A 16,808-nucleotide genomic window follows, 5' to 3' on the forward strand; every position below is an offset into this window, starting at 1 on the left:
TGTGTGTGTTTGTATGTGCTGCCATCGTTGACAGGATAAAAAGAACCGTAATAAAGAGACATCACAGCACTTCTTTCTGGTAAATATATTTGACTACATCATTTTATTTACTGCGACTAACAGTTTCTGATTGGCATGCCTTACTGAATAAGCTCTGACTCAGACTGTGTGTATGTGGGGACACACCAAACCGATGCCAACAAAGTAGCATTTAAAGTCATAATTTTGACTTTTTATCTCATAATTATGATTTGCCAGAGCATGATTTTTTCCTTATGTGGCGGTAATGGGCTTCCATAAATAATAGTAAGTTGAAATGACTTGTAAATCTGAGATTTTTTACAGTGCATAAACAAAGCAGCGCTCGCTTACTAGTTTCACACAAATCTCGCTCAACACAAACGGATTCATGATATATCCATAATACCTCATGAGCCAAAGCCAAATTGTGCAATATTCATGTATTAGAATAAGACATGCAAAAAATGAAATAATTGACTGTAAGTTTTCTCTTGACTTTGTCGTTTGCTTGCTTTGTCACTTTTAGGGCCCTATTTTAACGATCTAAGCGCATTGTCTAAAGTGCACAGCGCAACGTCTAAATGGGCGTGTCCGAATCCACTTTTGCTAATTTAAGGACGGGAAAAATTGTTTTTTGCGCCGAGCGCATGGTCGAAAAGGGTAGGTCCTATTGTAATGGGAGTATTTTGGGCGTAACGTGCAGTAAACCAATGAGAGTCACAGCTCTCATTCCCTTTAAAAGCAAGTTGCGCTGGCGCTATGTCTAATCCTATTTAGATGACGGATTTTGTAAACTGAAAAACTAAGCGGAGGAAGAAGATCCCCAGTTTAAGATTAATGTTAAATAATTGTGTTGTTTTTCACTTGTATTGAAATTGTTATTTTTTCTTAAAACCTTTAAAACCCGTTTTCTTTTAGTCATGGAAGTAAAAAGCAGGCTTGTAATTGCTTTAAATGTATGGCTATCCAATATCATCAAAACATAATTTACAAGTATTTAAGATAAGGTTTGTACTCTAAAAATACTTTATTTGTAACAAACAGGAGATAAAGAAATTACAAACGGCTCTCCTCCACGTTTCAGCACTTTGGACAGCGTTTTTTTAGCAAAGAGTTTTTTTAAGCATTACTTACAAATGTTTCTCATCTCACCATATCCACAGGTACATCATATACAATAAATCCGTGAGGTAGCATTAAAAAAAAAAACATTTAAAACAGACGCATTTGTTCAAAGCAAGCATTTATTTACTTACCAGGCTGCAGGTGAAGAAGCTCTTTGCGCCTTCTAGCGTCTCATAATCAGTCCTCATTTATGTCCAAGAGATTCAATAATAATCTTTTACATTCAATCCTTTTATCTTTCATATTTAAAAGCATTTTTGTGCTGCTGCGCATTCATGTACTTAGGATAAGCAAACCCGCGTTGTCCTCCCGTTTATAGGCGCATATTACTAATGCGCTCTTTAAATAACACAAAACACATTGCGCCATTGACTTTAGACTTTAGACCAGGTTTTTGTTGGTCAATGGCGTAGTCTATTTTAGTTGCCTCAAAATAGCAACGCGCCAACAATGCGCCTGAACACACCTCGTTTTCAGACCAGAACGCCCATTGGCGCAAAAGGGGGCGCAAATGCATTTGCAATTTAAACAACGCGGCGCAAAAAGTGAAAATTAGGGTGTAAACAAGCGAAAGACACATGCGTCGCGCATAGCGCTGAAGTGCGCCGGGTGTAAGATAGAGCCCTTAGTTTTTTTCTTGTGCACTGCATGGTTGGCCATGCCGAACAGCCAATCAAAGTGATCTGACTCTTAGACGAGCACCACCACCAATTTGACATGCTGAATCGGCCCAAAAATAGACTGACATTGACTTACTTTAGCCATCAGTGTGGAACACACCGAAAAACTAAGTCAGACGACGCTCAAAAGCGTCGATGGCCAACCGTCAGCTTGGTGTGTACCTAGCCATAAATGTGCGTGCCGAGCATTCAGAAACATGGCAAACGGCTCATTTTAGATAAACTCATATTTGTCCTCAGGTCTTTTCCAGCTGAAATGCTAAAGCTGACCTTTAAATCTCTAATTTTACTTTTTTAAATGATCTAAATATAATTTCAGATAGATAGATAACAAGAAAATTTTAGATTTTGAGGTAAGCATGTTCTTGTAAGATTCACACAACATGTACACCCTTCAGTATTGTCAATAACTGTTTTGCATCATGACCCATTTTGATAACAATCTTGGTTTGATTCTCTTACAACATATGGTCGCTGATATTGTTTTTCTCATGCTAATAACAGGAGGTTTGTTGTGTGAGAAGGTATAATGAACCACGCAGAGAACAATAATGTACACAGCATGCCATGTTTGAAACCAAATCTCAACAGCAGTGCATGCTGTGAGATCAACTTGATATGACGTCCACCTGACATTTGTCAAACAGACCCTGTGGAAACAACACCCTGTAAAAATATTCTAACAACATACCATTAAAAATGTTTTAAATGACAATGTTATTTATGAACTGATGACATAAGAGGACACAGCTTTAAAAGAAAACATATTTCACTCACCACTACACATCATTTCAAACATTTGACTTCCTTCCATAGAAAACATAGGGAGTTACAGAGAATGTTAATTATTGACAGCATCAGTCATCATTTATTTCCAGTGTATCGGTTATCCTCATTTGTTTGTCTAAAATAAACATGAATAAATGAAAACAGAATTTTTGTTTTGGGGTAGGTTGTCTCTTTAACTCTTTCACCGCCAGCGTTTTTTAAAAAAGTTGCCAGGCAGCGCCAGCGTTTTTCATGATTTTCACAAAAGTTTAATGCCTTCCAGAAAATGTTCTTCTTCAAATATATAAACATATATAAATATACCAAATGAAAGAACAGACCCTCTGCTTTCAAACTAAAAAAAGTTTCATCCTACCTTCAGTAGTTCTTTTGTAATCAGCTTTTGAATATGGGTAGGTTTCTGCAAAAACACCACATTTTGAGCAAAAAGCAGAGAAAATTCAATTTTTGTGACTGACTTTTCATAGAGATCCCATTCAGAGCGATCTTTAAAACAGACACGGACATGCAGCAGCTTGCCATAGGGCAATACTTCCGGGTTTAAAAAGTTGCGGAAGTAGTTTCCTAGTGGAAAATAGCGGTATTGCGGAAAGACGGAAATACTCGTCATTGGCGGGGAAGCGTTTTCTCTTGATTGACGAGATATCTCGTCAATGGCGGGGAAAGAGTTAAAGGAAAACACCACCGTTTTAAAATATTTTACTATGTTCTTACCTCAACTTAGACGAATTACATACCTATCTTTTTTAATGCGTGCACTTTTGGTCGTTGTATAGCGCGTCGTGAATGTTGGCATTTAGCCTGGCCTCATTCATGCCTATGGCTCCAAACAGAGATGAATTTAGATGCCACCAAACACTTCCATGTTTTCCCTATTTAAAGACTGTTACATGAAGAGTTGGTGGCACAAAATAAAACTTTTGTTTGGAGCCATAGGAATAAATAAGCTAGGCTTAAATATTTAACAAAGATTATGGGGCGGTTTCCCGGACAGGGATTAGACTAGTCCTAGACTTAAACACTTTTAAGAGCTCTCCAAACTGAAAACAACTTGCACTGACATATCTTAAAATTGATGTATATTCAATTCGCTCACTTTTTCCCTTGATACAAGACAGGTAGATAATACTGGCAGTTAAAATCACAAATTTATGTTTATATATGTGTGCTTGTACTTGTTGGTTATTTTCTACTGAGCAATTCCAGCATTATGGATGTTACACATTTGCAGTCAAAACTTGGAATATACATTCTCAGAGAATTCATTTATTACCAACATATTAAACTATTTGTTTATATTTTTTAAAACTCTTGATAATACAGTCCAGACATAAAAAAATTGGCTATATACTCAAGTTTTCTGTTTTAGATGAAGGAAACAAACATGCGTTATGGATGTGACAAAAAAGGACACATTTTTTTAAGACAGAATGCTTTGTAGTAATTTTGTGAATTAAAGGGCACAAATCAGAAGCAATAACAGCTGGAGAACTTTTAAATTTTTAACTTATAACTTTTGTATGCGCATATATGAGGAAGAAACAACGTTATGGATATGGCATTTTGCCGGGACGTGACAATTTTGAGATGTGCACTTTCTTAACTATAAAAAATTATTTAAAAAATGTTTTAAAAACTTTAACAGTGACTTTGCATGAGTATTTACACCACCAAATATTGACATCTGAGATATAAACTTTGGGTAAACACAGATTAAAAGACAGGAACCTTTACTTTAAATATAATACATCATTTTTATTAAATATAATAACAAATAATATAATAACAAGAATATTTAATGATTGAAAAAGTGAGCAAATTCGGACACATCTTTAGATTATCTACAAAATTTATTTTCTCTGGCTTAATAATTAAATTAAATCAAGAAGAAAGACAGACAACTGATTACCTAGAAATTGGGTCAATGACATGACATTAATTATTTTGTGTCCGTGTGGTTCAATTAAATGTAAAATATTTAAAATTTTAAAATAAATTTGCAGATTACTTGCATACATTCTCTTTTTTGAGTCTAAAAGTCTAAAATTTCTGGGTTTATTTATTTTTTAAAGAATATTTGGGGATTAATTGCAAAAATGTCAATGTGGTGTAACCAGTCTGTGTCAGTTGGTGTAACTAGTATTTTTTTTAAATGAAAATATAAATATAGTCATACATTTTTTTTATAAAATACAATCATCTAGTTTGTAATATCATTTCTTACATACATTTTTACATCATTTGTCAAAGATTATTTAGAAAACAGAGCTGTTTTCAGCATATGTCAGGACAAATATTACAAAAATGCATTAAAATTTACATTTAGAAATAACAAATAAAATGATTTATTTATTTTTTGATGATTAAGCATACATGCTATTCAGGTGGATAAAAGATTTAATATTTCTCATTCTTTGGCACAATTGGCGGTTACACCATTTGACATTTTCAGGTCCATTCAGTCTTAACTTTCATAAAAATGGGGCAAATGTAATTTTTTATTGCACAATTAACATAAATGCACTATGTGCATTGAAATAAGCCTGATGCGTGCTTTTAAAACAAGTTTTTTTTAAAAAAGATGTTTGAATTTCTCATTTTGCCAAACCGTTTTTGCCACTGACCAAATATTATTTTCTTCTGAGAGTTTTAACACATCATTCTGTTCGAACCAGATTACCTCAGTCAAACTATTTAAAAGCACCTTTATTTTTCAGTAAAAATAAATGCATTTCTATAGAACTGAACAGAACCAGATCTACAATGACTAAGAATACTCACATGACTCTATAAATACCTCTGTGAAAGACTAATAAACTCCATCATGTTTCCTTGTAGTGCCAGATCTTGGTGAAATTCCTGAATAAACTGGATTTCAATTATTCTCCATCCGGCACGCCCCAGGAACTGTTGTTAAGTTTTGTTTTGTTTTGTTTTTGCACCATGTTTAGAGTCAATGTCTCTCTCTCTCTCTCTCTCTCTCTCTCTCTCTCTCTCTCTCTCTCTCTCTCTCTCTCTCTCTCTCTCTCTCTCTCTCTCTCTCTCTCTCTCTCTCTCAGAATGACTACAGAAGATTGTCTATGCAGTGTAAAGACTTTGTGGTTGGTGTTCTGGACCTGTGCCGAGACACTGAGGAAGTGGAGGCCATTCTGAATGGAGATATCTCAGCAGAGTTGGAAGAAGGGCAACATCATCGCTCGCTGCTCAGCAGAGTCAAACTGGCCATTAAATATGAGGTTAAAAAGGCAAGTGCTTGTCTAGTAGTTCACACTTTTAAAAGCATTTCACAGTTCACTTGACCTTTTTTGATGCTATCAGTTCAAGCTATACATTTTATCAGTATGTGTTATCACTGGGAGTCTTTTGTTGCGGAAATGACTGACCAGAATATGTGCTTCTGACATGACTTCATGAAACTCTTCTGAAATTCATGACTTGTGATTGAAGAAGTGATATCTGCCAAAGCTGCATTGCTTTAACTGTGCTTGGGACACCGTGTACCTTGTCTAAGAAGATATTGGGTGATGAATGCCTTCAATTTTATGCAGAATATGCTGATGAGAATGTTGACTGGCGAGAGAGAGAGAGAGAGAGAGAGAGAGAGTAGATAAAGAGACGTCCATTAATCACTTGTGTCGTGTAAGTGTGACTAATCCTCTATATCCACTTAGTTTTGTTTAATCAGCCAACAGACACTTTCATTCCTCCAAACACACCGACGCAGCCTCCCGAGGACTCATGAACATAATCCGATAGAGCGTTAATCAGGCTAACAGCCACACGGTCCAGCAGTGAGCATCCGTAACGCAGTGACCCTGACCTGAAGTGCAATTTAAAGATGAGATTTTCAAAGCCCTAAACACCTCCCAGGAGGAGGGGGTCGAGTTTGGGGCCTGTGGTTGTTTTAGGAAATGAGTTTAAAGTCAAGCTGCCACATTACGATGAGTAATTTGATGTCCGCAGTCATTTTTTGTTCACCACAGTAGATAACTGAGAAGTGCACTCAGTTGGCAGCCTGTTAAATTGAAAGTTGTAAGCATGCAGTGAGGATGCAAATTGTTGACCCATCTGTGTGAAATGCTCTGTGGGTTCATAAGAAAAAAGGTTGTGAGTTTGAACCGCAGTGTCGGAGTCCATCATGCTCTCCATACTGCTGTTAAAACAGTTGAGCCATGAAATTATTCTGGAAACAGTTAAACCAGCAGAGGTTTTTATTGATACGCTGTAAAAAAAATATGCAGCATGAATTTAAAACAACTTGGTTTCGTCAATTCAACCTACTGTTTTAAGTTTTGACCTGTGATAAGTTGAGATTTTACAATGTAGCATGGAAGAAATAATAGGAATGAGAATGATAGAAATTCCTTTTTATGCATTCATAAGAAAAATTCAAATAAATCAATGTCTATGGGGGGTTTAAGTGAAAGTCTTTTTACTTAGAAATGTAACAGCACATCTGTCTTCAGTGAGCTATGATTTGAGGTTCATTCATGGTGGCACAAAGTTTTATTATGAAAATAAATATTTAAGGTGAAATCCCTAAGCGAATAATTCTGCCTTTGCAGACACCACAAATGACCTTCAGCGTCTTCAGAAAGCCGTAGATATGTACAAGCCCTAAATCTTGCACACTGAGAGCATTTTTACATCTAGTGTGGGATTAACAGCCATCCACAACCACAGGCAATATTTTACTTTCATACATTTTTTGCCCTCTATCTGTCACGCGACCATGCGGATGGGTTGTCCATCATTCACTTAGCACAAACTCTCACTTCAGCGTATATACGCTGCTGACGTTGGCATTAAGATATTAACACGAGGGATGGATGGATGGAGGTGTTTTAACGTTGATAGGTCTGTAGGGACAAATTCTTATTCCAGGGAATCTTGTTGTGATCCCAGGGCATCTGTTTGTAAATGAGTAAGCCTGTGTGCTAATGATGGTAGATGGAAGCAGTCACAGGTTTATTAAATTACACTAAACCCTGGGGATATTTTTAAGAGATTAAAAACTATTTAAACTCCGTTAGACTGTGTGAGCCCTTAGCTTATAGTTCTGCTGTATGATTTCTCTAAATTAATGATCATAAAGGATGATAATCATATTGTTGTTATAACATGCCCAAAAACTCAATAATATCATGCTATTTGGTACATTTTGCATTTGGTTTTCTTCAATACTGGTATTACTGCAATATAGTTATTAAATACACTGTAAAAAAGTCATATCAACATAAGTTTCTTGTTTTGTTTAAAGGAACATGTCGACTTTTTGGGACTTTAGTTTATTCACCATATCCCCCAGAGTTAAATAAGTCCATACATACCTTGTTTATCTACGTGTGTGCCGTAACTCTGTCTGATGCACCTACTGCTAGCCTAGCTTAGCACAAAGAACGGAAGTAAATGGCTCCGGCCAGCATACTGCTTTCAATGAGTGAAAAATAACGGCAACATTTTCCTAAATATGTTGTGATTTGTATAGTCACAGCATGTACAAATAACAAGGTCATATGAGACACAACCATCTTTTAACTGTATACATTTGCGCGAACTCTCTGCTCTTCACCACGTGGTTCTCGGGTGCTGCGAGCAAATCCCTCCGCCCAAGTAACAGTGCTTCGCCTTCTGAGAATATAGTTCCCAGTATGTATATGGGTAAAAGATGGCGCATATAACCTTGTTATTTGTACACGCTGTACACTATACAAATTACAACATATAAATAGAAAAATGTTGGCGTTATTTTGTCACTTATTGGGAGCAGTATGCTAGCTGGAGCCATTTACTTCCAGTCTTTGTGCTAAGCTAGACTAGCGGTGGGTGCGTCAGACAGAGTTATGGTACGCACAGAGATGAAAAAGCTATGTATGAACTGATCTAACTCTGGGGGATACAGTGAATAAGCTAAAGTCCCGAAAGTCGGTGTGTTCCTTTAAAAATTTAAGTTTAATAATGTAAAATAATGTGTAGCATCCACTGACTCAACCTAGTCAGAATCTTCATATAGTAGGTTCAATTGACTTGCATGACCAATTTGATTAAACTTGTATGCAGCATTGCAGCATTTTTTGGTTATTTGAAACAGTCTGTCCCCATTCCAAAATACTTTATCTTTCTCTCTTTTTCAGTAATAGAATGGTTGTCTTCTATTCATAGTTGCTCTCTTTTTCTTAATTCACATTCTTTTATATAATTATGTGCATGTATTTCAAGTCATTTATTCTGGACCTTATTAATCAGGCAGGACGGGCTTTATAGGACGGCCGTGAAATTAACACCTGTTATTCCCCGAGGATTCATATTAATTAACCTACTACCTTAATACAGAATGCCAAACACATGGGAGGCTGGTGCTGTATTCATCCTCTTTACAGACAGCTTGTGTATTGGTGTGTGTTTATCTGTGCTCCAGAAAACGTTTCACGTTTCATAAACATGACATGCTAGTTATCAAATAAGTACAAGAAGTCATCCCACCGTCAAAGATTTGTAAGTTAAAGGGCCTTATCCATAGAGAATTGATTGAGTGTAAGAAGTGGGCGTTTCGTATTAGAATGGATTGTGGGGGACTTACTGTTCTCATGTAACCAGCATGCACTTTTGAGGAGACTTAAATGTGCACTGTGTAACTTTTGAAAGGATCTCTTGACAGAAATGCAATATATAATACACATACATCATATATTATCAGTGGTGTATAGGCCTTAAATAATGAACTGTATTGTTTAATTTCCGTTTTTATGTACATACACAACGGGCCTTCTAATATGAAGTTCGCAGAAATTGATTTTTTGCAATTTGCAATAGCGCTAAAAAACACATTAACCTTTAAAGAGCCCCTAAACTAGGTGTTTTCAGCCATATTAAAATAGTCTCTGGTATCGCCAGAATGTGTCTGTAAAGTTTTAGCTCAAAATACACCACAGATCTTTCATTATACAATGTTGAACATGGCCATTAATGGCTGCAATAAAAATGTGCTGTTTTTGTGTGTGTTTCTTTAAATGCAAAGAAAGCTTCTGTTCCCATCAGCGTATGCAAAGTAGGGGGTAGAGCGCTTACACATGCGCTTACACATGTGTGACTGTTGCGGTTTAAAGGAGATTACACAAAGTAGAATAGATGGATTTGGATAATTACAGGATGTTTCTGCACACACACTAGCGACTCATTTTCTGGTAGAAACCCATTTAAAAGTGCATTTTTTAGTTTAGGGAGGCTTTAAGACTTTGATTAATTTGTTCGCATTTCGCCTTCAGAACTGCCTTAATTCTACGTAGCATTGATTCAACAAGGTGCTGATAGCATTCTTTGGCCAATATTAATAGGATAGCATTTTGCAGTTGATGGAGATTTGTGGGATGCACATCCACGGAACGAAGCTCCCGTTCCACCACATCCCAAAGATGCTCTATTGGGTTGAGATCTGGTGACTGTTGGGGCCATTTTAGTACAGTGAATTGTAGCAAATTGTAGCCTCTTTTTCCTATTTGTAGTGGAGATGAGTGATACCCGGTGGGGTCTTCTGCTGTTGTAGCCCATCTGCCTCAAGGTTGTGCGTGTTGTGGCCTTACAAATGCTTTGCTGCATACCTTGATTGTAATGAATGGTTATTTCAGTCAAAGTTGCTCTTCTATCAGCTTGAATCAGTCGGTCCATTCTCCTCTGACCTCTAGCATCAACAAAGCATTTTTGCCCACAGGACTGCCGCATACTGTATGTTTTCCCTTTTCACACCATTCTTTGTAAACCCTAGAAATGGTTATGCGTGAAAATCCCAGTAACTGAGCAGATTGTGAAATACTCAGACCGGCCCGTCTGGCACCAACAACCATGCCAAGCTCAAAATAGCTTAAATTACCTTTCTTTCCCATTCTGACATTCAGTTTGGAGTTCAGGAGATTGTCTTGACCAGGAACACACCCCTAAATGCATTGAAGCAACTGCCATGTGATTGGTTGATTAGATTATTACATTAATGAGAAATTGAACAGGTATTCCTAATAATCCTTTAGGTGAGTGTATATCCACGTAAACCTTATTATTTGTTAAAAAGTGAAATTACTTTCTAAGTTATGAAATAGGGCGTAGCTAGTGTGCTGGTCAGCGTGTTCATGGATTGGTCAGCGCAGGCAGATTGGGCATGGCAACGAAGGCAGGTATGCCTGGTGATGGTGCATCAAGTAGTGGAGCAGCACAGCTTGCATCTGCAAACTTGTGAAACATACATAATTAAAGGCGTAATAAAGTGGTTACCAAGGGCACAGCATATTTACACCGGAAATTTGACATGTGGGACGTTTTTATTTGGTTTTTCAACAGAGATGCATCAGTTGTGTTCTGAACCAGTAATCATTTCATCATTGGGACTGGATTGGCTCTTTATAGGCTCTCTTTACTGTCCTCTCCAGTGTTAGGAATGATATATGCTCCAGCCCTCCAATTTCATTTTTGTAAGTGGGCCTACAAAACATAAAAATGTCAATATCTTCTGTCAACATCCGGTACACGCTCCAAATCAGATGTTGTGTAAGTTGTAATATCTTGATGGTGATGGTTTGTTGACGCATTAAGTACACTTTGGATGACATCATTGCACGTAATTCCATATTTCAAAGTTTATGGCTGTACAAGTCTTGTTTTTATAACCAGTTGGCATCCTGTCTGGAATCAAACACAAGCTATTGTTGTACATGTATGTACACTGTAAATAAAAATGCAGCACGAAGTTAAAACAACTTGGTTTTGCAAGTCAGTTCAACCTACTATTTTAGGTTAAAATTGTTGAACTTAATTCTTTTTACATTTTTAAGTTAAAGTAACATAAAAAATAGTGCTGGGCAAAACAGCCTACAAAATAAAAGTGATTTTTGACATAATATATGAGTTTCTGCTGTGTATAATTATTATGTATATTTAACCACACACACATATTTATTTCAGATTTTTTTATTTATATATAATTTTTTAAAAATGTATATATAATATATCAAAAAATAAAAACCATCACAGTGAGTTTCTTAAGATTTGTTTTATGATTCTGAAATACATAGACTAGCTTTGTGTTTGCTGTAGAAAGTTTAATTCTTCTTTTACTTTTCCTTAGTTTGTTGCCCATCCAAACTGCCAGCAACAGTTACTGACGATCTGGTATGAGAATCTGTCTGGTCTTCGGGAACAAACCACTGCAGTAAAGTGTCTGGTGGTGCTGGTTGTGGCCCTTGGGCTTCCACTGCTGGCAGTGGGGTATTGGTTTGCCCCATGCAGTAGGGTAAGATGCTCCTGAAAATGTTTTCAATAGACTTTATGAATACAAAAGACTATCATGCCTTAACCTTAAATCACATTTATACAAGAACCATTACACAATTTTAAAGATATGGCCAGAGTTTTCTTGGTATAAATCAATATGTTTTATATGTATGGCCATATCTGCCTCTGACCATAACTGGTCTTCACTGACCTTCAAACGTGAGTGGCCTGCTGTTTAAGTAAATACTCACTTTGAAGTATTGTCTTGAAAATATTGACTAATGTTTAAAGTTAAGTTGAGATTTGGCATCAGGTGTTAAGTTGCCAACATGTCCATTTATTTCTAGTCATTTCATTTTCGAAACCTCTTATCCAACCTTTTATCCTCAGCTCGGTAAGATACTGCGAAGTCCCTTCATGAAGTTTGTTGCCCACGCTGCCTCTTTTATCATCTTCTTGTGCCTGCTGGTGTTCAACGCTTCTGACCGGTTTGAAGGCATCACCACACTTCCCAATGTCACTGTCACCGATTATCCTCTTCAGATCTTCAGAGTCAAGACCACTCAATTCACATGGACAGAAATCCTCATTATGGTCTGGGTAGCAGGTAATGCGTTTTCTCTCGACAAGAGTTGAAATTAAAATGTAAATTATTTGATTTTAGTTAAGTAGGACCAAGATCAGAAATAGAGCTCTTCACTCCAGGACCAAAGCTCAGAAAAGCAGCAGGGTGATCAATGAAGCCTTCAGTCGCTTACACTTGAGAGTTTGTTTTAGAGTGGATTAGATTTAGATTTAGGTATTTGCTCTCTTAAGTAACTATATGGTTAATGTTAAAGCATATGTTTTATGAATTTTTTGGTTCACATTATACAATGTAAGGCTTTATGTCCACTGAATCGTTTAAACGCATCTGAAAATGCCAGCTGTAGACGCTTTCCAGCACTTCTTCAGCTGAGCACTTTCAAAATCTTTTTAAGGAAGTTGCGTCACTGTGCCACCATGTTTGCAGCACCTCCGAAGTATAGGTCTCTGGTTACACCAAATAATCTTTCTTTTTTTGTAATTTTGGCACAATAAATAGTTTGTATTCCTTTACATATTTTATTTTTCTGACTGAATTACATTATTGATGTGGTTGCCTTCCCTTTTAGCGACTTAAAATTATGTCATACGTTTCCTTTATCATATTCGTAAAGAAAATGTTTCCATACACAATGTATTCTTTTTTATTTCTTTTTTTTGTACATAAATCATTGATCAACAGGACACGCAAAATAAAAAATTATGATGGATGGCTTTTCAGGGTAGGGCTGTAACGATTAATCGTTTGTCCCATTAAAATGCCTGTCTGAAATCGATTCTGAATCACAAGGCTGCGATTGTGTGTTTCATGCACAGCTTGTGTGTGTACTACGGCATTTGGTCGGTAGGAAGTCCTTATCAATCTAAAATCATTATGAGGCGGAGTCGTTTATAACGTGCATTTAAAAAAGCACTTGTTAAACAAAATCATTCATAATATTCCTTATTATCATGAAAATACCTGAAATAATTTGAAGAACAGCGATATAAATATTCCTGTAGACATTTCCTGGAATAGCATTTGTAATGCTACTTCTTCTGTGGCACAAAGAGTGTTTCTGCACGAGAGCGCCCCCTGGCTTTTGGATGTGCCGGGATTTCACCGTAACACGTGCATTTGCATGGTTTATCGTTACACCCCTATTTCAGAGCTTCCGTACTTTTTTGATTGGATGGTTAAAAAATGCTTAATCCCAGTCTGATACCTCCCCAAAATTAGGAAAGGCCCCCCTTTTTGTTCCGCAGAGACCTGTACTTTGAGAAACCTCCTTCTCGAAAAAAAATGCATTTGGGAATCGCCCACTCAATTTGAGACAAAGAGGTGGAAAAACACCTATTTCAGTTTGAAAACACCCCAAAATTGGGAAACCCATCTTTTTGTTCTGCAGACACCTCTCTCTCCCACCTCCAGGTCTTGTTACTGCAAGACCTGTCATATACTGTGCATTTGCAAAGTCCCTCGGCCAGCGGATGTCATTCTTTAACGGTTGACGATTGGTTCTCTTTACTGGAAGGCGGAACTAGAGCGATCATATTGACCGCTGCGATCTCCCCTATTCATATCAATACCAGTGACGCATATTGTCAATATTAAATATCTTAGGCACTTTTGTTTCTGTGATACTTCTGTTTTGTTTATTAGTCGTTGTACAATGCGCTGGTTGGTTTTTGGAGTATTTGTCCCGCCCCTCCTTCACTGTGATTGGACCACTGAGTGAAAGTTACATTGAGGGGCCAAGTGTTTTGAAAATAAGTTAAACATTTATCAACTCTTGCCACCCAGTAAAAATGTTGTTTAAAAATGTGACACTGGAAACACCTGAAAAAATACACTGGCCTGGAAAAAGTGCTTTAGTGGACTTTTTTTTAAATTCTTTTTTATTTTGATTATTCAGTTCCATACAATGTTGTCAATGAAAATACCTGTCAAACTTCTCATAAAGCCATCTGCCAATATATAACATTAACCCCTACACAAAAAATAAATAAATAAAAACGACAACAAGAAAAGAATCACAAACTCGGTACCCAGTATCGAAGTAAGCAGGGACCCTTAAGGTCTTCCTTCTACATTACATTAATATAAGCATTTTTTAACATAGTAAATTCCAACTGAGAACTAAAACAAACATGATGGGGTAACCCTCAATGACTCATGAATCTCTCAACCAAGAGGTGAATAGGGAGAATAATAAGGGGAAAAAATCCCCTTTAAACAAATTATGGACGTAATGGAGTGATCTGGAGTGATCTTTCCCATCTTTTCAAAAAAGTTTCCTGTTGCAATCTTAAAGGTGCAGTGTGTAATTTTTAAAAGGATCTCTTGACAGAAATGCTAATTAATATACAAAACTATATTATCAGGGGTGTACAAAGACCTTTCATAATGAACCGTTATGTGTTTATTACCTTAGAACGAGACCTTTTTATCTACATACAAAGAGGGTCCCCTTACATGGATGTCACCATTTTGTGCCGCCATTTTTCTACAGAAGCCCTTAACAGACGATTTTTTTACTAAGTTGTCACTGTCGATGACATGTTTGTCAGGTGGCAGCTACCGTAGCTTCTCTATGTGTTTCAAAAGCAAGGGGTGAGCAGTGGACTACGCCATTGGTTGCAATTCGCAACCTCACCAATAGATGCGTCTAAAATTTACACACTGCACCTTTAAAGCGAAAGTAATCCTTTCCATCTTGAAAATATTGTATATAATGTCAATCGACAATGGACTTTTAAACAAGTTAGTAGCCTCTAGTTAGTTTGATATGTTCAAAAGTCACTTCTCAACTGTCTTCTCACGGAAATAAAAGAACATCTTTTAGAAAATGAGCAACCAAACGTTGGCACTTTCATTCATCAACGTCATATTTCGAAAGGCAGAACAGATTTTAAAAAGCTAAGACTTAAGCAGGCAGTGCATCATTATTAGTGGTGACAACAGATTGCTTTGCGGTTTAGAACTTTATCCATTTGATGTGAGCAAATATTTTTCAGCTTAAAACTGAAAAAGAAACTACAGCAGAGTTTTGAAGGAACTTTTAATTCATTTGATTTAATTCCCACATCGACCAAACATCATTTTTTATATTGTCCACCCTCTTTGTGGTGCTTATGGTGAAAACATTAGGGCAAACTGAAATGAGTTTAAAGGTGGGTTGAGGATTTGGTCTGTTACGTACAGATTGATACCGAGTCACTGTAGTGAGAATAAAACGGTCAGTTGTGATTTATTGTGTTCATACAGTAAAACATTAGGAAAGAGATGGTTGAAAGATTCATTAAAGTGTGGTGATGGTTGAGCGCTCAGTGTTACGCTCATAAACCCAAACCTTTGAAATTCTTTTTCCATCACAAGCTCGCTGTTCTCACACATTCTTAGGACATTCTGTTGGGTTTATAATTATAAATATTGGATTTATATGTTTTAAAGCTGAAGATCATAATTTGCATTTAGGCATTTAGCAGATGCATTCATACATTCAAAGCTAGTTACAAAAGTGAGTAAAACAATTCTCAACTATATTTATCCTAAGAGAGAGAAATATGAGAAGTGTGCTATAATACGTTTCAACAATCATGCTTGAATCTATTTTACCCAGCTAGATTTCAGTCTGTGAAGAAAGTTCATTACTTATATTTCCTTTGGCATTCCTTTTTACTTAGATTCAAGATTAAATAAGTTCACTGCAAATCTAGTTCATCGAATTTGCTGAGGCTTCACTTTAATTCATCATGTCACTCAAACAGTTCTCCTCCGGCTCTGCCATTGTCTATTGCAGCTCTATCACTCATAACACACACACATTCTCTCTCTTTTCTTCTTATATCTTTTGATAAAAAATTGCATTTATCATTCTGATTCAATCTGTAAATCTTATATAACCTACCAAGAACTAGCTGTAGTCATCTAAAGAAATTTAGAAATAAAGTTGCGTATAAAAATGTTTTAAGCATGGTGGCATTATTTTCATAACACCCCCAGCCAAATTCACTTCTTACTGATGTAATGAAAGGTATATACTTGTATGAAGACCTCAGGTGCAAAAGCTGCTAAATGCCACCTCCGTAAAAATAATAAAGATATTAACTGACCAAATGCTCTTGGCACGTATTAACATTCAACAAATGAAGAGTTTGGTTCCAAAACGCAATAAACGCCATTTTTGAAAAAAATGAGTTACTGCCAAAATCAGCATTATATCAGGTCAGTAGTAAAAGGAAAATTTTTAATTTTACGCAAAATCCAATACCCGCCGTGTTATTCTGTCATCTTTTCTCCCTTTTTTACCAAAATGCGACAAACGCCACTCCCCCTTTTTTACAGAATGCAATAAATCCATTTCTGAT

At 36.5% G+C, this 16,808-nt stretch overlaps 1 protein-coding gene across 3 annotated transcripts in view; it reads left to right on the top strand.

The window, feature by feature from the left end:
* trpc3 (transient receptor potential cation channel, subfamily C, member 3) overlaps positions 1-16,808 on the top strand; it is a 50,276-nt gene that overhangs the window by 6,273 nt on the left and 27,195 nt on the right. For 2 of the 3 annotated variants that reach the window (XR_012358007.1, XM_055177818.2), the window contains exons 3-6: positions 35-79; positions 5,675-5,860; positions 11,728-11,892; positions 12,264-12,480. Coding sequence is in view for 1 of the 3 variants with exons in the window: in XM_055177818.2 (XP_055033793.1) it covers positions 35-79; positions 5,675-5,860; positions 11,728-11,892; positions 12,264-12,480 (613 nt within the window). In the remaining 2 variants the exon portion in view is untranslated. The remainder of the gene's footprint in view (positions 1-34; positions 80-5,674; positions 5,861-11,727; positions 11,893-12,263; positions 12,481-16,808) is intronic. The other variant, XR_012358008.1, reaches the window with a different exon arrangement.

This window comes from Misgurnus anguillicaudatus, chromosome 16, assembly GCF_027580225.2.
Source record: "Misgurnus anguillicaudatus chromosome 16, ASM2758022v2, whole genome shotgun sequence".
In the NCBI taxonomy this organism is placed as follows: Eukaryota; Metazoa; Chordata; class Actinopteri; order Cypriniformes; family Cobitidae; genus Misgurnus; species Misgurnus anguillicaudatus.